Here is a 25,590-nt window from a genome sequence, read left to right on the forward strand (position 1 = left end):
GCATCGAAGATAACTCTTGCCAAAAGAGAAAGGCGTTCGTGCGGGATTTGCTCTGTAGTAGAATTTAAGGTCAGTTGTTTTAAACTGCTTATTTCCTGCATCATGAATCCTTTGGACAGAACCAGCAGGAAAGTCGCGTCTATGAAGAAATCCTTCTCCAGAGAAGTCTCTCCCAATTGAACGTATAAATCTGTTGGACTTTCGAATTAACCATTTTAAGAACTATATCTGACTTTACTGCTTTAAGAACGGTATTCGCATTTACCGCTTTAAGAACCAGTGCCGAGTGACGATTTGTTGAACAGCTGCATAGCAGTTAACTTCCGGTTAAGGTTTTTGTTTGTTTTTTTTATCGTTTATCCGTGTTTAATAAATGTTTGATTGTTTTTATATAACTTGTCTCATTTTTGATTGATATTCATTGTTGCCGGTTACATAACAATATGAATAATGATGCCATATAGTTTACAAGTAGCATGAAGAAAATGCAAGGTTTGAACTTAAAAGTTCATAGAAACGTTGAGTCCAATCTTCCAATGTAACTTATTCCAATTAAAACTGAAAATAGACACAATGGTGTTTTAAAAAAAGAACAACTAGACTCTACATAACAACACACACTAATTGCTGGAGGAGCTCAGCAGGTCAGGCAGCACCCATGGAAGTAAACAATAGTCAACACCTTGGGCGAAAACCCTTCATCAGGACTGGACAGGAACGGGGAAGATGTCAGAATAAGAAGGTAGGGGGAGGGCAGGGTGAACAGGTGAAGCCAGGTGGCTGGGGAAGTGGGGGATGAAGGTTAAGGCTGAAGGAAGAAGGAATTTGGTCAGAGAGGAGAGTGAACAATGGAAGAAAGGGAAGGAGGTGGGGCACCAAGGGAATGTAACGGGCAGGTGTGGAGAAGAGGTAAGGGGGCCAGAGTGGGGAATGAAAGAAGAGGAAAAAAGATTAGTGGAAGTTACAGAAATCGATATTTATGCCATCAGTTTGAAGTCTACCTGGATGGAATGTGAGATGTTGCTCCTCCAACATGAGAATGGTTCAAAGAGGAAGGTATGGACTGATAGGTCAAAATGGGAAAGGAAATTGGAATTAAAATGGTTAACTGCCAAGAAATCCTGCTTGGCAGATGGAGCGAAAGTGCTCAACAAAGACGCCTACCAATCTACATCTGGTCTCACCAATATAGCGGAGGCTGCATCGGGAGCAATAGGTACTGTAGATGACTTCAACAGATTTGCAGGTGAAGAGTTGCCACACCTGTTTGGTGCCCTGAATGGAGGTGAGCGAGGAAGTGAATAGGCAGGTTTAGTACCTCTTCTGCTTGCCAGAAGGAAGATTATGGGGAGAGACAAAATGGCAAGGAAATCTATACAATCTACTTCTAGTCCAGAAAGTTTGCTTGCAGGTACTGCAAGTAAATGGTAAAGCAAACAAAATGCAGGCTTTCTTTTCTAAAGGAATGACGTAGAAATGTGGAAGGTGAAGGGGTTAAAAGTTAAGTTAAGCTAATTAGACTTAAGTACTGTTTAAAGTTGTGATTGTGGGTGGAGGTTTGATAAAATGGTGGGCACAGCTCTCATTTTAATGCAGACCAGCGCTGACATAGTGGTGGCGGAGTGGGCCGAATCACGTCGAGTTTCCTGGAGCTGGGGCCGGAGGTTTCAAAGGCAGGATTCGATCATTTCTGAGGAGTGAGGGGAAGGAGTGGTCGGATTTGGAATGTCTAATTAGTCCCCGTCCCCCAGGGGAGAGTGAGAATTCTGGGTTGGTATCCATGCTTACCACTCTGGCGAATAAATGGAAAAATGCCCAGGTTCAAAGTCTCAGCTATAGTAGGTTCCACCTATTCGCTGGAATAATGCTCACTCCTAAAGGGGAAGAGGAGTATGAGACTTGGGCGGAGCAGATCCCTCGGTTGTTAGATGAGTGGCAGTGCTCTGATGACATAAAGCTACAGAGATTGGTTGAGAGTTTGAGAGGGCGGGCTGCTGACGTGAGAGCCGTCAGGTTGCAGTATCCCCTAGCAACCATGAGCGATTACATGCGAGCACTGGAAAGCTCTTTTGGCCAAACAGGAAGCCCAATGGAGCTCATGACAGAGTTTCAGAACATGCGTCAGGAGAAGAGGGAGGAGCTTTCTGCTTACATTTTTGGGCTAGAGAGGCAGCTAAATTGCTTGTGGCACAGAGGGGTCATACAGGCGGCTGAGGTGGATCAGTTAAGAATGGACCAGAGAGCCAAGGGCATCCAGTCCCAGGACCTGATTGCTTGGAGTCTCAGACAGTCTTGTAAGACGCGCCCCCCCCCGCCCTTTTGTTGACCTGATTGGAGAGGTACGAGAGGAGGAGAATGCGTCAGAGGCGCAGGAGGCCTCCGTCAGCAGGGTACAGTCCTCGGTAGTGGTCCCCTGCAGTGAAGTGACCACAGATAGCCTACCCTGGGGAGCAGTAGAGGAGATTGTGGCAGAGTTGAGAACTGAGATGTCTTGACTATTACCCTCATATGGAGCTGATGTGGTGGGGGGTTCTCATCTCTTAAGGGGAAAAACTATGCAGAGGGCTACTGGCAGCAGGTGTCACGCAAGAAAGAGAGTGAGCCCCTGGGTAACTAGAGAGAGTCATGGGGAAAACTTAAGGGGAGACCCAGTGAGGGAATCACCTGGAGTCTCTGGGGGAACACATTCCCAACGATATACCAAGGGACCCCTGAAAGCAAAAGGCCCTATTCCTAAAGGCTTAGTGGGACCATGCTCCAGTGTGTCACTACAGATAGAAGGATTTATGCTAAAGCCATACTCGACACCGGGTCACAGGTCACGTTGTTGTACCAGTATCTGAAGCATTTACCATTGACCCCATTCAGGGCACAGGAGATGTGGGGGCTTAGTGCTGGTAGTTATCCGTATGATGGTTATTTGCCAGTGAAGCTGGAGTTCTCGGAGGTCGATGCGGGAGTGTCTGAGGTCCTTGATACAATAGTGCTGGTTTGTCTGGACCCCATTGAGAAGGGCGGCATTTCAATTCTGGTGGGGACCAACACCCCTCTTGTGCAGAGACTCAAGGGGTCCTGCGAGGAGAAGGCTGGTGAGAGCTTTCTGGGAACATTACCGTGTACCCAGTGTTTCGAGCTGCTTTTGAGGAAGTGTATGGCTGCGTTGGGCTGGATACCGAATTTAGATGAGGGACTGTGTGGTTCACCCAGTTAAAGCCAATGGTGGTACAGCCTGGGGAAGTAGCGAGAATGTTGAGGACCCCCAAATTTTCTGGAGTACCTGAGGGTGAGGCCCTCTTTGTGGATGCTCCGGAAGACCACGAGGGGGAGTTGGGATTTCCTGCTGGGGTACTGGTGAGGCCCGAGCTACAGAGATCCTCATTTGTACAGGCAAGCAGGATGGCAGTGATTGTCAGGAACACTACAAAGAGGAAGGTCACCTTCTAGCGGGGGATGCCCCTAGTGAATCTTTTCCCGGTGACAGTAATGTCCAGTGTCCCTCTGAGACAAGCCGGGGAGAAATTATTGGAAAAAGGGGGAAAGTTGACTGCTGAGTAATTCAACTTCGGTGACTCCCCAGTTCCTGCGGCATGTAATCAGAAGAGGAGGTTGGTAGAGAAGATGTTGAAGCTGGAAGGTGTCTTTTCCACTGATGAATTTGATGTGGGTTGTTCCAAGAGCTCTCGTCACACTATCCGGGTGACCGAGGACACCCCTTCTAGAGAGAGGTCGCGGAGACTAGCTCCTGCAGAGGTGGAAGACTCCCTTGTAGAATTCTAACAGATTAGTCAGGCAAGATTTCAATTTAGAGAAACCATCTGGACTTTGACTTATTTATCATCAGTCTCTTAGTACCCCGAAACCTCATCCTTAATAATGGATTCCAACACTTTCCTAACCACTAGTTCAGGCTAACTAGCCTAACTGGGATGACGTTTGCCATTTTCTAGTCCTCCGGCACCATGCCAGAATCAAATTTATTATGAAAGTGAGGCATTATGAAAATCAGCCAGGATAATGTTGCTGAGGCTAAGATCAGAATAGCCTTGATCTCACTACAAGGTAAAGCATGTACAAGGCTGAGTTCTGCTCCTATTTCTCATGTTCATCTGTATAAAACAATGTTCTACTCTGCTTTCAAAGGCCTTTGAACTGTTTTTGAATGTTTCACATGATCAAAGAAATATCAGGTACAGTTCAAATAGATTTTGAAAATTCTAATAGTAAAATTAATTTACAAAAATGCATTTTAAATTTGCTTGATAAAAACTAACTATAAACATCAAGTGTAATAAATGTCAGCAACCCCATTTAAATATCTGGGGTTGACCAATTTATGCCAGCCAAAGCTAAGCAACTCAGTATGTTTTGTGCTCCAGCCTTCTATTCAGTCCTTGGAAAGCTTATTCATGACATCTATGCTGATGTTTTGCAATATGGAATTCATGAGCGAGCTGGCAGTCAGATCCTGGCACATCTGACTTCAAGAATGGCTCTGATACAGTACTGTGCAAAGTCCTAGTTTTTTTGATATACAGTTTTAGATGGTATGACCTCTATAGTGGCCTGATCTCAACATCATTGAGGCTGTCTGGGATTACCTGGAGAAACAGAAGCAAACGAGGCAGCCAAAGTCTGCAGAAGAACTGTGACAAGTTTCCCAAGATGCTTGGAACAACCTACCAGCCGATTTTCTTATAAAACTGCACGGCACCAACTGCTCCCCCCCCCCCGCCCCTTTCGCGAATCGGCCCGGACAGACAGGAACAGCGGGGCTCTCACAGCTAACGGTACGAGCAACGGTTTAAGAAGTTCGTCTGTTTGGCGAGGTAAGTGGGTGAGTAGACTTATTTTTCCTGTTTCATTCCTGTAGAATTAGATAGCATGCCTGCAGGGTTAGTGCTTTGTTCAGGGTGTCAGATGTGGGAATCCTGGGAGACCTCCAGCCTCCCTGATGGCCACATCTGCGCCAGGTGCACCGAGATGCAGCTCCTCAGAGACCGTGTTAGGGATCTGGAGCTGCAGCTCGATGACCTACTGCTTGTCAGGGAAAGTGAAGAGGTGATAGACAGGAGCTACAGGGAGGTGGTCATCCCTAGGCTACAGGGGTCAGAAAACTGGGTGATTGTCAGGAAAGGGAAGGGAAATGCCCGGATAGTGGAGAGCACACCTGTGGCTGTCCCCCTCAGCAACAAATATCTTGTTCTGGATGCTGTTGAGGGAGATGACCTGACAGGGGACGCCCACAGTGACGGGTCTCTGGCACTGAGCCTGGTGCTGTTGTGCAGGAGGGAAGGAGGGAGAAAAGGAATGCGGTAGTCGTAGGGGATTCCATAGTCAGGGGAACAGACAGGAGATTCTGTGAGCCTGATAGAGATACCTGCATGGTGTGTTGCCTCCTAGGTGCCAGGGTACGAGATGTCTCGGATCGGGTCCTGAATATTCTGAAGGGGGAGGGTGAGCAGCCAGTTGTCTTGGTACATGTTGGTACCAATGACATAGATAGGACAAAGGAGGAGGTCCTGAAGAGAAATTTCCTGGAGTTAGGAAGGAAGCTGAGAAGCAGGACCTCCAGGGTAGTAATCTCGGGACTGCTACCTGTGCCACGTGCTAGTGAGGGCAAGAATAGTCGGATCAGACAGATGAATGCATGGCTGAGAGACTGGTGTAGGGGGCAGGGCTTCCGATTCTTGGATAATTGGGATCTCTTCTGGGGGAAGTATGACCTGTTCAAAAAGGACAGGTTACACCTGAACCCGAAGGGGACCAAAATCCTGGCGGGAAAGTTTAATAGAGCTGTTAGGGAGGGTTTAAACTAATTTGGCAGGGGGATGGGAACCGGAATGATAGAGCGGAGGAAGGGGAAAACAGAAATAAATCTAAGATAGTGAGCAGTAAAGATGTCAGGAAAGACAGGCAGGTGATGGGGCAAACTTGTAGCCATTGGGATGAGTTGCAGTGCAATAAAGTTGCAGTGAAATCAAAGCGAAAAAGTATCAAATACTGGCCTTAGGGTGTTGTACTTAAATGCACGCAGCATAAGGAATAAGGTGGATGATCTTGTTGTACAGCTACAGATTGGCAGGTATGATATTGTGGCCATCACTGAGACCTGGCTGAAGGATGCATGTCTCTGGGAGCTGAACGTCCAAGGATACACGGTGTATCGGAAGGATAGGAAGGTAGGCAGAGGGGGAAGCGTGGCTTTATTGGTAAGAAAAGATATTAAATCATTAGAAAGAGGTGATAAAAGATCGAAGGGTGCAGAATCTTTATGGGTTGAGCTAAGAAATAGCAGCGGTAAAAGGACCCTGATGGCAGTTATTTATAAGCCTCCAAACAGCTGCAGGGATGTGGACTACAAATTACAACTGGAAATAGAAAAGGCTTGTCAGAAGGGCAGTGTTATGATAATTGTGGGGGATTTTAACATGCAAGTAGATTGGGAAAATCAGGTCAGCACTGGATCTCAAGAGAGAGAATTTGTAGAATGTCTGCGAGATGGCTTTTTAGAACAGCTTGTTGTTGAGCCCACTAGGGGGTCGGCTGTACTGGATTGGGTATTCTGTAATGAACCAGAGGTGATTAGAGAGATTGAGGTGAAGGAACCCTTAGGAGGCAGTGATCATAACATGATTTGAGTTCACTGTGAAATTAGAAAAAGAGAAGCCGAAATCTGATGTGTCGGTATTTCAGTGGAGTAAAGGAAATTACAGTGGCATAAGAGAGGAACTGGCCAAAGTTGACTGGAAAGGGACACTGGCGGGAAAGACAGCAGAGCAGCAGTGGCTGGAGTTTATGCAAGAAATGAGGAAGGTGAAAGACAGGCATATTCCAAAAAAGAAGAAATTTTCCAGTGGGAAAAGGATGCAACGATGGTTGACAAGAGAAGTCAAAGCCAAAGTTAAAGCAAAGGAGAGGGCATACAAGGAAGCAAATATTAGTGGAAAGACAGAGGATTGGGAAGTTTTTAAAACCTTACAAAAGGAAACCAAGAAGGTCATTAAGAGAGAAAAGATTAACTATGAAAGGAATCTAGCAAATAATATCAAAGAGAATACTAAAAGCTTTTTCAAGTATATAAAGAGTAAAAGACAGGTGAGAGTAGATATAGGACCGATAGAAAATGATGCTGGAGAAATTGTAATGGAAGATAAGGAGGTGGCAGAGGAACTGAACGAGTATTTTGCATCAGTCTTCACTGAGGAAGACATCAACAGTATACCGGACACTCGAGGGTGGCAGGGAAGAGACGTGTGCGCAGTAACAATTACGACAGAGAAAGTACTCAGGAAGCTGAATAGTCTAAAGGTAGATAAATCTCCCGGACCAGATGGAATGCACCCGCGTGTTCTGAAGGAAATAGCTGTGGAGATTGCGGAGGCATTAGCAATGATCTTCCAAAAGTCAATAGATTCTGGCATGGTTCCGGAAGACTGGAAGATTGCAAATGTCACTCCACTATTTAAGAAGGGGGCAAGGAAGCAAAAAGGAAATTATAGACCTGTTAGCTTGACATCGGTGGTTGGGAAGTTGTTGGAGTCGATTGTCAAGGATGAGATTACAGAGTACCTGGAGGCATATGACAAGATAGGCAGAACTCAGCATGGATTCCTTAAAGGAAAATCCTGCCTGACAAACCTATTACAATTTTTTGAGGAAATTACCAGTAGGCTAGACAAGGGAGATGCAGTGGATATTGTATATTTGGATTTTCAGAAGGCCTTTGACATGGTGCCACACATGAGGGTACTTAACAAGGTAAGAGCCCATGGAATTACGGGAAAGTTACATACGTGGATAGAGCGTTGGCTGATTGGCAGGGAACAGCGAGTGGGAATAAAGGGATCCTATTTTGGTTGGCTGCCAGTTACCAGTGGTGTTCCACAGGGGTCTGTGTTGGGGCCGCTTCTTTTTACATTGTACATCAACGATTTGGATTATGGAATAGATGGCTTTGTGGCTAAGTTTGCTGACGATACGAAGATAGGTGGAGGGGCCAGTAGTGCTGAGGAAACAGAGAGTCTGCAGAGCGACTTGGATAGATTGGACGAATGGGCAGAGAAGTGGCAAATGAAGTACAATGTTGGAAAGTGTATGGTTATGCACTTTGGCAGAAAAAATAAACGGGTAGACTATTATTTAAATGGGGAAAGAATTCAAAGTTCTGAGATGCAATGGGACTTGGGAGTCCTCGTACAGGATACCCTTAAAGTTAACCTCCAGATTGAGTCAGTAGTGAAGAAGGCGAATGCAATGTTGGCATTCATTTCTAGAGGAATAGAGTATAGGAGCAGGGATGTGACGTTGAGGCTCTAAAAGGTGCTGGTGAGACCTCACTTGGAGTACTGAGGGAAGTTTTGGTCTCCTTATTTAAGAAAGGATGTGCTGACATTAGAGAGGGTACAGAGAAGATTCACTGGAATGATTCTGGGAATGAGAGGGTTAACATATGAGGAACGTTTGTCTGCTCTTGGACTGTATTCCTTGGCGTTTAGAAGAATGAGGGGAGACCTCATAGAAACATTTCGAATGCTGAAAGGCATGGACAGAGTGGATGTGGCAAAGTTGTTTCCCATGATGGGGGAGTCTAGTACGAGAGGGCATGACTTAAGGATTGAAGGGCGCCCATTCAGAACAGAAATGTGAAGAAATTTTTTTCGTCAGAGGGTGGTGAATCTATGGAATTTGTTGCCACAGGCAGCAGTGGAGGCCAAGTCATTGGGTGTATTTAAGGCAGAGATTGATAGGTATCTGAGTAGCCAGGGCATCAAAGGTTATGGTGAGAAGGCGGGGGAGTGGGACTAAATAGGAGAATGGATCAGCTCATGATAAAATGGCGGAGCAGACTCGATGGGCCGAATGGCCTACTTCTGCTCCTTTGTCTTATGGTCTTATGGACACCTAAGAATATTAATACAGTCACACCAAATACTGATTTGATTTAGTTTTTTACTTTTTACTGCTCTTTATAGTTTTTTTTTTGATATTTAGAAAGTTTCCATTTCATTATTTTTAAAAGCATCTTCGCTTTACAGATTTTTTTTACATGTGCCTAAGGCTTTTCAACAGTACAGTATATACATTACAAGGTATGATGACTGAAGAACAGCACAAACCATTCCTCTGTGGTAGTTTTAACTCTTCTGAGCTCCCAATTCAGATACTTGTACAGCAGAGTTCATAAAAAAAATAGAGCTAATAATCATGAAAACCTTACAAAGATATTCCGTTTATCATCACCACTATCCTGTAATCCCAAACCAACTACATTGTGCATCTTCAGAAACAACTCCATTTCTATCTTTAATATCTCTATTTTAAAGACCCTGACTTGGAGTTACATGCTGATTTAGGTTCTTTGCAGGAATGGGACCCGCTCTCGGGGTCTCATGACCGGCCGCTATTCGATATGCCAAGGACGCAACCAAGAAGACTAGTACGCCTTCAGGGTTCCAGGATTTCGTGGCTCTGTAGGTGGGTTGACTCAAGGTTGGTGCTGCCACAGGAAATTGGTGTGTCGTGGGAGATGGAAGATCGTAAGCAGTAAGCTGGCTGCTGGCTGTGTGCCCAGAGACCCAAGTTCTTTGGCACAGAGCTCGGAAGAAATGACGCAACAGACTTTTAACATTGTAAATCAGCCAGTTGTTTGTTATGTCTCCCCTCTCACTGTGAAACCGAGGACACCTCTTTTTCTCTTATTCAGGAGAGAGCTAGCCTTTTACTTGGGGAGGGGGGTGCCAATGCGTTTTTGCCAGTGGAGGTGGGGGGGTGTTGTTGCTCTGCTGCTGCTTATGTGTGAGTGGGGGAACGTCGGGGTTGAAACATTTAACTATCATTCATTCTTTGGGGCACTCCACTGTTTTCGTGGGTGGTTGCGAAGAAAAGAAATTTCAGGATGTATATTGCATATATTTCTCTGACATTAAATGTATATCTTTGAACCTTTGAAACCTTTGAGTAGGTTAAAAGGTCAACACAGTATTGTGGGTCGAAAGGGCCTGTACTGTGTTATGATATTCTATGTTCCATCTTTCATGCTCCGGTTGTTTGAAACTCTCCACAAGGAGTGTGAATATACAAAGTCTAGCCAAATATGTTATCTGTGATCCAACAAAGAACATTGAAGGAAATTTACAAAGTACCACGAATAAACTCGTCTTAGGCTTCCAGCCGGGTACAGGTATTGTTTCGTTGACTAACTCTACCACCTTCATCGGGGATGCCAGCCAAATGGTATTTATACCCCCTTCTTCCATCCTTCCTAATTTGTTAGTCATCCCAATCAGGTTTCTGCTGTCCCACCTTGTTTACAACCAAATTCCAGTTCTTACTTATAGCAAGATCTTCATCTATGTTAAAACTTTTTTCCTCAAGTTTTATTACAATGGCTTCCTTCACCAGGCAGTCCCAAAATCCATTGGCGTGGGACAGTAGTTTTGTGCTGTCAAAGTCAATCCTGTGGCCATTGCAAATGCAATGTTCTGCTACCACCGATTTCTCTGGGTAACTCAAACGGATACACCTCCTGAGATCCTGGAATTCAATTGTAAAGAGGGTGGGACAGCAGAAACTTGATTAAATGAGAAATAACCAATCAGGAGGGATGGACAATGGGAGTATAAATACCACCGAACTTGTCATGTCCAGGCATCATCCCTCATGAAGATGGCAGAGCTTGTCATCGAAAAGTTGGTTGAAATCAATACCTGTACCCAGCTGTAAGCCCGAGAACAGTTTATTTGTTACATATGCCAGGAAAGCCAAGATCCTTTTTTCAAAAGGATCACTTTAGAAAAACATCCTTCTGGTGCTCAGGTTAAACTTCCCTTATTCTAGTTTCCTGAACGTCCCCATGGTCAGTGTTAAGTTTTAAGGAACGTGATAAAAGATAATGGAGAGTTAGTGAAGAAAATTCAAAACTGACGACTATCTGTGCATTAAAGTTTGAAGTTTCCTCCCTAACCCTTAGTTCGTCTCTGTCCGCATTTAATACTTTCCATAAAATCTAATTCTTTGACCAAGATCTTATACTAAAATACGTCCTACAGTGCCTAAGTGATAACCAGTCTCGAGAAGTATTCTTGGTATTTTTATTCTTGAAGGTAGCTTTAAAGCTGTTCCATATTTCTCACACAATTACAGGAAGTGTTGAATATTAAATTGTTAGCTTAGGTTACTTTAACAATGTTCACTCTGTACAAAATGTCACTATGGTTTGGTAATATTTAATAATTTGCACAATTACAGTTACAGTGGTGTGCACCCCGGTCAAAATTTCTGTTACTGTGAATAGCTATGCAAGTAAAAGATGACCTGATTTCCAAAAGGCATAAAGTTAAAGATGACACATTTCTTTAATATTTTAAGCAAGATTACTTTTTTATTTCTATCTTTTACGTTTCAAAATAACAAAAAAGGAAAAGGGCCCGAAGCAAAAGTTTGGGCACCTTGCATGGTCAGTACCTAGTAACAACCCCTTTGGCAAGTATCACAGCTTGTAAATGCTTTCTGTAGCCAGCTAAGAGTCTTTCAATTCTCGTTTGGGGGATCTTTGCCCATTCTTCCTTGCAAAAGGCTTCTAATTCTGTGAGATTCTTGGGCCATTTTGCATGCACTGCTCTTTTGAGGTCTATCCACAGATTCTCGATGACATTCAGGTCAGAGGACTGTGAGGGCCATGGCAAAGCCTTCAGCTTGCGCCTCTTGAGGTAGTCCACTGTGGATTTTGAGGTGTGTTTAGGATCATTATCCTGTTGTAGAAGCCATCCTCTTTTCATCTTCAGCTTTTTTACCGCAGTGTGATGTTTGCTTCCAGAATTTGCTGGTATTTAATTGAATTCATTCTTCCCTCTACCAGTGAAATGTTCCCCATGCCACTGGCTGCAACACAAGCCCAAGGCATGATCGATCCAACCCCATGCTTAACAGTTGGAGTGGTGTTTTTTCATGAAATTCTGCACGCTTTTTTCTCCAAACATACCTTTGCTCATTGCAGCCAAAAAGTTCTATTTTAACTTCATCAGTCCATAGGACTTGTTTCCAAAATGCATCAGGCTTGTTTAGATGTTCCTTTGCAAACTCCCGACACTGAATTTTGTGGTGAGGACACAGGAAAGGTTTTCTTCTGATGACTCTTCCGTGAAGGTCATATTTGTGCAGGTGTCACTGCACAGTAGAACAGTGCATCACCACTACAGATCTGCTAAATCTTCCTGAAGGTCTTTTGCAAACGGGGATTTTGATTTGCCTTTCTAGCAATCCTTTGAGCAGTTCTCTCAGAAAGTTTTCTTGGTTTTCCAGACCTCAACTTGACCTCCACCATTCCTGTTAACTGCCATTTCTTCATTACATTACGAACTGAGGAAACGGCTACCTGAAAACACTTTGCTATCTTCTTATAGCCTTCTCCTGCTTTGTGGACATCAATTATTTTAATTTTCAGACTGCCAGGCAGCTGCTTTGATGAGCCTATAGTTGCTGACAAAGTTTGAGGAGTCAGGATATTTATAAAGCTTTGAAATTTGCAAACCTGGACTTTCCAAACAATGATTGTGAACAAGCCATAGCCCTAGCAAGCTAATTAAGGTCTGAGACCTTGGTAAAAGTTATCTGAGAGCTCAAATCTCTTAGGGTGCCCAAACTTTTGCATGGTGCTCCTTTCCTTTTTTTCCTCTTAAAATTGTACAAAACAAAAGTAATACACTAATCTTGCTTAAAATGTTGAAAAGAATATTTCATCTTTAACTTTATGACTTTTGGAGATCAGTTCATCTTTTGCTCACTTAACTATTCACGTTAACAGAAATTTTGACCAGGGTGCCCAAACTTTTGCATGCCACTGCAGGTGTATGATACGGTTATTTTCTATCAATTGATGATTGTGCGGCTCTCAACGATCTCCAGTTCAACACCCAATTCAAAATATTGTATACATGGATTCAAATATGCAATTAAGTTGCTCCTTGGCAATAACCACAAAGAATGGTTTGGTGACTACCAACTACAAGTTCATTATACTAACTCTGAAGAACCAAATACAAGACATGCACCATTACATTAAATTTGGTTAGTTCTGGCAGATTGGTTAAAAGACAGTTAAATGATGAACTACTTACTGGAGGACCGATAAGGCCAGGTTCTCCTGAGTCACCTCGAGGACCCTGCTCACCCTGTCATAATTATATCAAAGAAAAAGACAGCTTAATTTCCAGATCATGTCTCACTATAGTTTGGCCTACAACAAAAGTGTATTATCACTGTAGATCAATGCTCAAATTGGATGTGGAGTTGAATCTTACACTGGGTCTAACAGTAATTTTCACTGTTGGCATAAACCTAATCCAGAATGATCAGATGAAAAAGGTTTCCTTTCTCCGGTGGTTGAGATCTCCATTGTGAAATGAATTTAAAGTTGATAGTTTCAATACCTTTAGGGTACAGTTTGATGAACATAAACAGAAAAGAATAAGAAAAGATATGGAGACAACTAAGAGATATAGAGTGGCAGAATTTTCATGTGGGTAATGAACTCCTCACATTGACAGTTGTTCAGGTTTTGTTTTACAGTGACAAAAGTTTGAGGTTTTTGTCATTTCGATATGGATATGAGGATCATGTTTTTTCGAAAATGTTCTTATCTCTTAATGTTGGTATGTGTCCTGTAGCAGCTTTCCCAAACAGCATTTCCTCGAATGTGAGCCTGCAAGATGAATGCAACTTGGACATTTGTAGCATACAGTTCTCTGATCTCTGGAAACTAAAATGTGAGCAGAGTTCCATCCAATTGGTCACTGGTTGGGCACTGAACTAACGACAGTCCACTGATGAAAAGAAGCCAGGGCATATTTATAGAGTTGACATGGAAGATATGGATTGTATGGCAAGACTCTGAGTAAAGAAAGGAAATTATTGATGAAAGTTAGGCAAGTTGGAGCCAACAGAAACAGTTATTACATCTTTCCAACTTGAGCTTACATTACCTTACAAATAACATATCACCTGCAATAATGAACTTCAGAGGAAGTTGCCAGTTGAGGAGCCTACTAGCCAACAGTCAGGCATGTGACCATGTGAACCACAAGTTGACATTCACATTTATGATGCCTTGTAATGCATAATGATTATTGTGTGACAACGGTGGAAAGCTAATTTGAGAAATCTAATCTTGTCAATTAAAGATGGAAAGTGATTTGGCAACCTTCCAAATGGCTGGGAATAGGATTCCAGTAACTGGCACATAGCTCAAATGGACAACATGTAGCTCCTATTTTATGTCATCCTTAACTAACTGGATGACCTAATGGTTCCAAGAAAAGCAAAATATAAAACTCACTGTTCGGATAGAAATATTCTTGTGATATGCTGTCATTACAAGCTTGCTATTTATTGAATGTTCCAGTTATCCTTAAAATTCTCACATTGATATGGTTAACTCTGAAGACATGAAGTATTTCCAAACAAAAAATATATCAACAACAGTAGACTTGTCCATGAATTAAATAGAAACAAGATATTTGAAATAAATTATGAATATTATACATTAAATGTTAAACATGGGTCCATATTAATAGAATTCAAAACTAACTCACAGGTTTACCAGGTGATCCCATTGCACCAACCAAACCAGGTGGACCTTGATTACCCTGTCACAAAACAAGAACAATCAAAACAAGTAAGAGAAAAGGTTGCTTAAAATGATTGCAAATAAGCATACAACATATAGTAATGGTAAAAGTATTATCCTTTTGTTCAGTGTGAACAATATTTTAATTTAGAAGAAATTAACAATTTTTTTCACTCATTATCTCACAAAAGAACTAGTTCATCATTTCTCCAAAGAATTTGAAATTGTAAGCATATTTAATTAACTGAGCTTTGTGACTTTGTGACTTGCTATTCTTCCAGTTTATTTCAAACCCAAGTAAACCTGGAATGAATGAAGATTATTCGCTCTGTACAGCTTTCACTCTGACTAATGCTGTCTTCAAGTCACTCCTGTCACAGGCCTTCCATAATCTGAGCTGTAACAGATGTTAACGCATATGATATTCTAAAGCAGGGGACTGAAAAGTTTCTTCTTTTGTATGAAAGCAAATCATGGAAAATTCTAAATTATCTAGCTATAATATTGCAGCTGTTACACATCTATTGTAGCGGTTAGCACAATGCTTTACAGCACTGGCTTTAAGATTGGGGTATGATTCCCAGTGCCACCTGTAAGGAGTTTGTATGTCCTCCCTGTAACTAGACGTTCTGTTTCATCCCACATTCCAAAGACTTACAGGTTAGGGTTAGTAAGTTGTGGGCATGATATGTTGGTACCCAAAGCTTGGTGATACTTGCGGGCTGCCCAGCAAAATCCTTGCTGATTTTATTTGACACAAATGATGCATTTCACTGTATGTTTTGATGTATGTGTGACAAATAAAGCTACATTTTAATCTTTAATCTTTATCTCAGATACCTTTTTGATGCTCATTGATTAGGAACCATTCTGTTCCATCTTCTCCATAATACTTTGTCCAACGGATCGTCAGCCTCGCCACTAAACCTACAATCATTTGTGTATTCTGGCAGTTTTTAATAAATTTACTTGAATTGATTTCTATTCTGCTCAGAATATCTCATACAAAAATGAAGATGTAAGTGCAGAATGCTGGTAAAATACCATTCAAAAATACATTAAAAGCAATAAAATTGCAGTCACAATTAATAAAGTACCCACAGAGTGCGAATTAGTTCTGTGCTGTCAAAGCATATCAAATAATGGGGATACAGAAACAATGGATTTACCCTAAATTTCAATATCATATTTTTAAATTGAGTAGCTTAGAATTTTTCATACTACTCCGGTCTACTTCCCTTTTCCTAAAATTGGTTATTCTATACATCAGAAATAATAAATTAAGAATTGGAATACGCAGTTAATTGAAAATTTGAATTATTTCAGCATTGCAGAGATATTTAGAAAGAGAAGAATTTCATACCTTTGCTCCAATTACACCTGGAAGTCCTGGGGATCCGGGCAAACCCTAGAAAATAAAAGTATGTTTAACAACAAAAAAAATCTTCCTTAAATGTCACAACACCTTATTGATTAAATATTGTATTAAATATAAATCATTGTACAGTTGATTCCCAACTCCAGCCAAATGGATATTTCAAGTAGGAGTACCAATCTCAGCTAGAACCAGTTTAAGAAAGTGTTAGTCATAAGATAGTTTTAAACTTTTTTCATTTGCATAGACAATCAGATGCTCTGGACGTCAGATTTCCTAGTTAGTGTAACCTGTGAGCATTGCATATCCTCACAGTGGTCACCTGAAAGATTAACGTTTACTTCCCATAATGCTACTGGCCAGCCATGTTTAGTGCCCTGAATGTAATTGCTAAAGGAATTAATTTATTCAAATAAAAGGGAACACAAATAATTATATAATAATATTTTATATAGTTATTGGAAAAATTGGAATGCCATCTGCTTGTATATGTTGAGAACCTTCATAACCATGAAGCAACACAAGTATTCCTTTGATTCGGTTGTATTTAGCTTAATTCTACATTCTGCAGAATTCACTGTCTTATATCTCCTTACTTTTGTCTTACACTAATTTCTGTTTCACAGTAGGTGTATTTTGATCTGCTACTTTAACAGCATAAATAATTTTTATTGACAAAAATAATGTAGGAAATATTATTGTTTTTGTCTGCAAAAGGAATTGTGACATTCCTTATCTTTTAGTAAAAATGCAAGACAAAGTTTCCAAATGTTTCTATTCTCTATTCTCAAATGTTTGTCCTCTGTTTTTTTTCCCCCAAAGTACCTGTCCACCTCTAATTTCCTCTTCTTTAGGTTCTGGAGTGCCCTTTTCCCTACCAATTTCTATGTTCAATACTTCCTTATTGAAACTTTTCAATCTGAAATACTGAGACAAGCCAAGTAAAAGGCACTTGGGATTCTGTGTGACTGGGTGTGAATTGCTTTGTCTCCATTCACTTCAACATTTTCCAACATACCATCTTCCTCCATTTACTCTCTGTCTTGGTATATCTTTACAGAGCCAGCCTTACATTCCCCCTGCCTCGCCACAGTAATGCTTTCACTGTTTTCTCAACATTTTTTATTCTCTCATATTGTAAGGTCTCACTGGCCAGCAGCAAAATAGCCAGCCCAACCCCAACACCATCATCAGAACAGGCCATTGTGTGCCTCGACTATCAGAAACTCCACAATTTGCTGCTGATCTCACAAAGAGCCTAATAACAGATGACAGCAGCATCCCTCAACCATGCTGAGCACGAGGCCATACCAGAGAAATTCCTTACAACCACACCTAAGATATCACAATCTCCTTCTCACACAAGTGAAAACTTGATTTCTGACTTTGTCATCCACAGACTTCAATTTTCCATAGTTTTGTAGTTGTTCTCCTGAGACCTATACCACCAATTCAATACTGGTCCTGCTCAGCTGTCCAGGCAGACCTACAGTTCCTGTAATGATTCTCCGTGTCTGGGAATATCATCATCCTCATAAACATATCCATTTGTGCCCTTGTCTCAATTCATCTCCATTCTCTGTTGATTCCTAGCTCCCTCCATTCTTCCTTTGGAAGCTGAGTTTTCAGCTTAGCCCCATCTCCGTCTACATACTATTTAAAATCTCCACCAACCACCTCTTATGCAATACTTCCAGTAATTTCCTTAACAATTCTCTGCCTGATTAGACTGCTTTAATAAACATGACTCTAGCAGCCTATGGTTTTGTACAGATAAAACTTGTACATACAGGCAGACCTCGAGGTCCTGCTTCACCTTGAACACCCGGCTTGCCAGCTACACCCTGGAAAGATCAGAGGCAGAAGGGTTAATTACATGCGACTAATCTAAATGACTAATTGCAAGATGAAACAAAGATTAGAAAGTGATTGAGGTTTACCTTTGATCCAGGCATTCCAGGAATACCATCCCGTCCATCAATACCAGGTAAACCCTAAGGAATAAGGTAAAAGTTTCTGAAACACTATGCTTGCTTATAATCAAAAAAATACACTGTAGTGGGTTAAGAAATGCAGGAGAGTAACATATGGGTTCAAACAATGGAGAAATTGCTATTTGCAATAACCACAAGAACAGGAGCTGTTGGACGCACTCAGTCGAATAGACAACACTTGAGGAGAGATACATTAATCTCATGCTTCTGGCAATTCTAACAGAAGGTTAACTTACTCCATCTCTGTACACATACTATTGTCTGGCCCTGAAATTATTTTGCTAGTATTTTTATTTCAGATTGCAAGATTAACGATTTATATTTAAAATTTCCAGTTTCGGTTTGTATGGTTGTGGTTCAAGTTTTACTTTCATAACAATAGAAATTCAATGAACTTAAAAGGTTTAACTTTTATATTATGGCTACCATGTAAAAAAAATGAAAAAAAATATACTCACAGACTCTCCTTTAGATCCTGGAGGACCTCTAATTCCTCTGGGACCAGGGCGACCCTGGAGATAAAATAAAGAGAGACAATAGACTAAGTAACACACACAAAATGCTGGAGGAACACAGCAGTTCAGGCATCATCTATGGAAATGAATAAACAGTCGGCATTTCAGACCAAGGCCATTCTTCAGGACTAAGCCGTACATAATTTTATGCACCAAGTACATATTAACAAATTTGTCAGTAAGCCTTGTAGGATTTCCCTATAGACAGAACAGGCTGACTTTAATATTCATATTTCCAGAAATGGCTTGCATAAAATAATTCTCCTGAGCTTATCATAAAATTTAATCAACCAGACAAGATAACAACTTAAGAGTAAGGTCTGGGATCTTTAACAGATAACTTTCACTCATATTTTACATCCCATAAACAATGAATTGTAAAATTTTGCATCATGCATAGTGGCCAATTAGTCTATAATGGTTATGCCATCTTTTTGAAGGAATTTATCCAAATTAGTCTCAGTTCTCTCCATTCATCCACTGGCAAATTTTACTCCAGAAGTAATTAACCAATTCCTTTTTGAAAGTTGCCATCAGATTGACCTAGGCCACACTTTTCAGGTAGTGGGTACAAACTAATAACAATAAGCCAAGTATTTTTTCTACTCATCTTGTTTCTGTTATTTTTTGATTGTTACAAAAATGATGCTATGTTTAAATTCCTTAATTAATACTCATCAATCAGACGAGTTACAGTATGGTCCAAACAAATATACAAAGCTTATACACATACACGTCCAAAAACAGAAATGAGTCACAGTACACTTGTAGGTTTTCGCCAATAAAACAAAGTGAGGCGTTCTATGTTTAATGAAACCCACAACACATTTTATTGAATTCCAAAACGTAAACACGAAAGTGTGCTAAAAATCTTTACATAACAACATCATCGCGTCAGACCAGCCTCTTAAAGCGAGACCTCCAACTCAATGTCAGGGGCTGTGAATTATGTATATTTCTCCCAGTAATGTTCCTCTACAGAGGCCCCACCCCCAGAATTCACTAAAACTGGCATCGTGAGCCTGTCTGGAACTCAAATGAGCTGCCGAGCTCGAGTCTTGTGTTCCATGGATGGAGGAACTGCAAATGCCTCTGGATCATCCAGAGGTGCGTTGACAAGCCCACAGTTATGTATGTAGTGATGCCAATATTCCAAATCTTGGTAACCCGGTTTAAGGTGATCTACTGAAATACATTCAGGTTTACCCCTCGCATCTATGATAAAAATTCTTTTCCTCCTGTTCCAAAACATGAAATGGCCATTGTAAGGGGGCCTAAGATGATGTTGATGTGGATTATGCCGGGCGAAAATAAACTAGGCAGACTGTTGGTCAATAGGAACCCAAGAGTGTTGTATGTCATGATGAGAGGTCCGAATAGGTGAAAAAGAATTGAATTTACTCAGGAGGGTGGAACGCTGTTGAGAGACTGACCAGGCAGCCGTGGTGTCAGGAACGATATCACCTGGCACACGTAACGTCTGTCCATACACCAACTCAGCCATGGACGACTGCAGGTCCTCTTTTGGAGCTGTTCTGAGCCCCAGCAAGACCCATGGAGGATGAACATGCCAACACTCATTGGTCAGGGAAGCTCTCAGGCTTTAAGAAGCGGTGAAACTGCTCGCATGGGCCATTGGGCTACGGATGATACGCCGCGGTGTGATGTAGCCTAACACCAAGGTTCTGGGTCATCACAGCCCAGAGGTCTGAAATGAACTGGGGACCTCGGTCAGAAGAAATGTCCGATGGGGTGCCAAACCAAGCTGATGAAGGCCCGAGCTATGTCTGCGGCTGTTATCGATGCTAGAGGGACGACCTCTGGCCACCTGGTGGTATGGTCCACCATGGATCAGTTGCATGAAACTGCAGGAGGGAGAAAGAGGACCAATTGTGTCCACATTGGCATGGTCAAACAGTCGCTCAGGGACCTCAACAGATGCCAATGGTGCCTGAACATGATGGTTAATTTTTGCCCACTGGCACTCAACTCAAGCTGCAGTCCAATCATGCACATCCTTTCTGAGGCTGTTCCATACAAACTTTAGTGCAACCAGTTTCTATGAGGTCTTTTGGCCCGGATGCAAGAGGCCATGTATGGAGTCAAAAACAGTCGGTCTCCAGTTTGCAGACACAATGGGTGTTGTTGTGTTGTTGTGTTAATGAAGCCACCAGAGAAAGGTACTAGTAGATACAAAGCAGCTTCTTTATTCAACAAAACAAGGTACAGCATCATATGGAGACGCTTTCGGTTGAAAGGTCTCTGACCAGTCAAGCACTAGATTAGGGGTATTGCCTTTAAGCGCACTATACAGGAGGAGCATAAGTTTAGTAGCTCATGGAATGAAGCAGCGATAGGAATTCACCATACCTAAAAATCCCAGTCATTTTTTTTAGTAGTGGGGTGTGGTGGGAAATCCATAATAGCGGTTACTTTTGATGGGAGGGATTTGCACCTTCTGCAGAGATGTGATGGCCAAAAAAGTCAATGTTTGACAACCCTAACTGGCATTTAGCAGAATTAATAATGAACCCATGTCAGCCTAAGTACTTGAAAAGTGTGCAAAAATGAGATACTGTTGGGATTTGGACATACCGGTGACAAGTATGTCATCCAAGTAAACAAAAAGAAAATCTATGTCTTTTAATACAGAGTCTATCAGCCATTGGAGAGACTTGCTGCATTTTCCAGTCCAAATGGCATACGCAGAAACTCAAAAAGGTCAAATGAGGTTATCATAACTGTTTTGGGAATGTCCTCCATGCACACAGGCACCTGATGGTAGTCCCTAATTATCGACTTTGGAAAAATTAACTTTCCGGCTAAACATGTCGAAAAGTTTTGGATGTGTGGGACCAGGTAATGATAAGGGTTGATGGCCTTGTTAAGGCATTAGTAATCACCACATGGGCAGCAACCACCATCGGACTTAGGGACTATATGGAAGGGTGAAGCCCGGGGCTATTCAACCGGTATACAATGTCAGCTCTTTCCATGTTGACAAACTCAGCCTTCGCGGTTGCCAGCTTTTCTGGGTCCAGTGTACGCACACGGGCATGGACTGGCGGGCCAATTGTGGGAATGTGGTGCTCGACCCCTTATTTTGTGACTGTCGTGGAGAATGGGGGCTTGGTGAAGTTTGGGAATTCGCCCAGCAGTTGAGTAAACTCACATGCGGTGGTGCATGCATTTGACTGAGTTGTTGTGGGGAACTTACTGGGGGAGCAGGGTAACAACCCAAAGCCCTCAACTTCGACAAGCCAGTAGTTCTTAAGACCAACCAAAAGTCCTTGGGCACACAGGAAATCTGCACCGAGCAGAAGTCAAGCCACTTTAGCCAGGACAAAGTCCAATGTGTAACATCGCCCATTGAAGCTGATTGTCACCCATCTTGCCCCGTAAGTCTGGATCTTGCTGCCATTGGTGGCTTCCAATGAGATTTTATCGCTGTTTGCCTCCTCATCAATAGGTGATGCTGGGAGCACACTCACTTGAGCACCTATTTCACATAAGAAGCAGTGCCCTGAAAGGCTATCTGTAATGAACAGTAGACTTCCCTGGCAGCTGGAACCCAAGGTGTTCACAGGCCTCTGATGTCCCAATAGGCTGGCATTATCAAAGCTACAAAGCAGTCAGCACTTCCTAGTATTCCTAACAAAGCTAACATGGTAAAAGCACAGGCCCGGCCTGCTGTTTCGCAGGCGTGGGCATCCTTATGTTGGGGGCCTTGCTGACTGGGCTTCTTGAAGTAGAGAAAGGAAGAGGAATGATGCACTGCTGCCTAGCTGAGTGTAATCTATCAGCCATCTTAGCAAACTCCTTTAGTCAATCACAGGTGCATAAGCAAGGACTATGTGAACTTGGTCAGGCATTTGCCGCATGAAGAATTCTTTAAAAATAAAATAAGGATGGTGATTTCCCAAGAGAGACAGCCTGTGGTCCATCAGCCCTGAAGTCCTAGCATCACTGAGACCAGGTAAGGACAGCAACTGTTTGGCATGCTGAGACTCCACTAGCCCAAAAGTCTGTTAAAAGTAGGTTTTCAGCGATTGGTATTTATAGTGCTCAGGCTGGTGTACAAGGAAACTCTTGGAAGCTGTGGAACTGATGAATTACGCTACCATGTAGTAGAATTTGGTGTTGTTGGTGGTGATTTCTCACAGAGCGAACTGGACCTCAGATTGTACGTTTGTACAAATCAAGCAACTGCATTTTGCTCCCAAAGCTCTGGCAGTTTCAAAGTAACTGCATTGGCAGACATGTCAAATAACCCTGGAATCATCCTAAAACATTGGGGTCACCAATATAGGCTTTCACAAATAAAACAGTGAGGCGTTTTATGTCTAATGAAACCCACAACACATTTTATTAAACTCCGAAACCTAAAGACAAAAGCGTGCTAAAAATCTTTACGTAACAATATCATCATGTCAGACCAGCCTCTTAAAGCAAGACCTCATCTCAATATCAGTGGTTGTGAATTATGTACATTTGTACATTACCCAACACACTACTTACCATATCACCCTTGGGGCCAGGCTCACCCAGCAGGCCTCGTGGCCCAATGTCTCCCTGAAGAAGAAAAAAGAACTGTCACACCTCTGTACAAAACATTGCAATGAAAAGGCATCTATATTTATCATTACAGCATGTATTCCTTCAAATTATCAAAGTTTAAAGTAAATTTATTAGCAAAGTACATATATGTCACCATACACAACACTGAGATTCATTTTTTGCAGGTATTCACTGTAAATACAAGAAACACAACAGAATCAATGAAAGACAGCACCCAACAGGTCGGCCAAAAAATCAATGTGCAAAAGACAATAAATAGTGCAAATACAAAAAGAAAATAATGATAATAATAAATAAGCAATAAATGCACACAGGGTGTTCATCAGTCTTTTTTTATTAAATAGGTCCTTTTGGGCTTCTTGTTTTGTGGCTGCCTGTCTCTCAAGGTTGTAGAATGTATACATACTTTGATAATAAATGTACTTTGAACTTTGAAATACCAAGAACATGAGATGAAGAGTCCTTGACACTGAGTCCATAGGTTGTGGGAACACATTCAGTGCTGGGCTGAGTGAAGTTATCCTCTCTAGTTCTGGAGCCTGATGGTTGAGGGGTAATAACTTCCTGAACTTGGTGGTGTGGGTCTTGAGACTTCTGTACCTTCTTCCTGATAGCAGCAGTGAGAAGAGAGGTTGGCCTGGATTGGGGGAGGGGGTGAGTCCTTGATGGATGAGGCTTTCCTGTGACAGTTCTCTGTCTAGAAGCGCTCGATGGTGGGGAGGACTTTACCTTTGATCGACTGGGCTGTATCTACTACTTTTTGTAGGCTATCTTTGCTGTACTTATTTATGATTAAAATAATTAATATTCAGTGTTGACAAATTTCACTATTTAGAAAATTAGAAAGGAAGTCAAGAATGATCCAAAGCAAAGGTTTGTTCATTCGGTCAGGAATGGATAAAGACTTTTAAACTACACTGCTTTACCTTTTGACTGATGATCTGCTTTTTTGAAATTACTAGTGTTAAATTAAAGATGAAATATTATTGTTAATTTTACATGAGTTAAAAGAAATCATGCATTCAAGAACACACTTTTAACAGTGTTACAATTGTAAATTTCTCTTTACAATTATAATATATTAAATTTTCCACCATCAATCCTCATCCTTCACATTCAATTTGAACTAGTTTATTTAGTACTGATCATCTTTTCTATACTTATTTATGATTAAAGTAATTTATATTTAGTGTTGGCAAATTTTCCTATTTAGAAAATTAGAAAGGAATAGGTGAAGATCTCATGAAGATTTGTGTTTGCTGTTGGTTTCTTGTTAGTTTTTTTTCTTAGCCACATTCTGAAATATAGATGAACTTAAATGACATGTCAGCTCAGGACAAAGAAAGTACATTCCCTCATTTGAGACGGTAAAGAAAGGCCCATTCCTTACATCAGATCACATTGGAACTAGATTGCATGGGGCCAGAGTGTGAGTGCAGGATTAAGGTGACACTTTTTGGCAGAAAGAAGACATTGTCTCAATGATTCACAGAGAGAATACGCAAACACCACACAAATGGCTCCTGAGGTTGGGACTGAGCCCCAGTCTCTGGTTCTGTGAGGGAGCAGCTTTACTATTTGAGTCACTGTGCCATCCAAAATACTCTAAATGAATACTTCTCGTCTGTATTCACTGTGCAGAAGGACATCATAATTGGAGAATTCAAAGGGATGGATTCCAGAACAAATTATCATTGAAAAAGAGAAAATATGATATTGTTGCAACCACCAAGACAAGTTGAAAATGGTGCAGGACTTGGAAACTTAACATTGCAGCACATATACATTTCAGGCATGATGTGAGGTAGGGGGAGTGTGGATGCAAAAGTTGAGGGACATTGCATTATTGAGGGGGAATGCCTTAGAAGGCTCTTCAAATGAGGCTATATTCATAGAATTCAGAAATAGAAAAGGAGCTAGACTCAGTCCTTGGGATAGTGATCATACTCAGTAAGTTTGAAAGTAGTTATGGAAGAAGGTAGAACAAGCTGGAAATTAAGTGTCTGAAATGGGGGAAACGGCCAATATCAGTATCATTGGACAGAACCTGGAAATTGTAGACATGAAATAGTAAGAATTCAGAGCCAACATGTTCAAGCAGGGAACCTGGAGCATTTAATGTAGTAATAAAAAAGCAGGTATAGAGCAGAGAAAACAGAATTTAAGGGAGTATTTAAAAAAATAAATTAGGAGGGCAAAAAGAAGCTACAAAATAACATTGGTAAACAAGATGAAAGAAGGTTGAGGGGGCACTTGATAGAGGTATTTAAAATTATGAGGGGGATAGATAGAGTTGACATGGATAGGCTTTTTCCATTGAGAGTGGGGGAGATTCAAACAAGAGGATATGAGCTGAGAGTTATAGGGCAAAAGTTTAGGGGTAACATGAGGGGGAACTTCTTTACTCAGAGAGTGGTAGCTGTGTGGAATGAGCTTCCAGCAGAAGTGGTTGGGGCAGGTTCGATGTTGTCATTTAAAGTTAAATTGGATAGATATATGGACAGG

General features: G+C 41.6%; 1 protein-coding gene and 1 long non-coding RNA gene across 2 annotated transcripts in view; both read right to left on the bottom strand.

The window, feature by feature from the left end:
- Positions 1-15,478, bottom strand: part of col9a1b (collagen, type IX, alpha 1b) — a 68,070-nt gene extending 52,592 nt beyond the window's left edge. Inside the window, exons 1-3 of the mRNA XM_063068849.1 lie at positions 15,464-15,478; positions 14,589-14,642; positions 13,116-13,169 (exon numbers count right to left, since the gene is read on the bottom strand). Of these exons, the coding sequence (XP_062924919.1) occupies positions 13,116-13,169; positions 14,589-14,642; positions 15,464-15,478 (123 nt within the window). The remainder of the gene's footprint in view (positions 1-13,115; positions 13,170-14,588; positions 14,643-15,463) is intronic.
- Positions 15,479-15,986: 508 nt separating this feature from the next.
- On the bottom strand, positions 15,987-18,475 carry LOC134359011 (uncharacterized). The gene is made up of 4 exons (XR_010021002.1): positions 18,451-18,475; positions 17,939-17,992; positions 17,789-17,842; positions 15,987-16,031 (listed from the first exon to the last, which is right to left on the bottom strand). It is a non-coding gene; the product is annotated as an uncharacterized LOC134359011 (long non-coding RNA).
- Positions 18,476-25,590: the final 7,115 nt, after the last annotated feature.

The sequence above is a fragment of the Mobula hypostoma genome, chromosome 2, assembly GCF_963921235.1.
Source record: "Mobula hypostoma chromosome 2, sMobHyp1.1, whole genome shotgun sequence".
NCBI lineage: Eukaryota > Metazoa > Chordata > Chondrichthyes > Myliobatiformes > Myliobatidae > Mobula > Mobula hypostoma.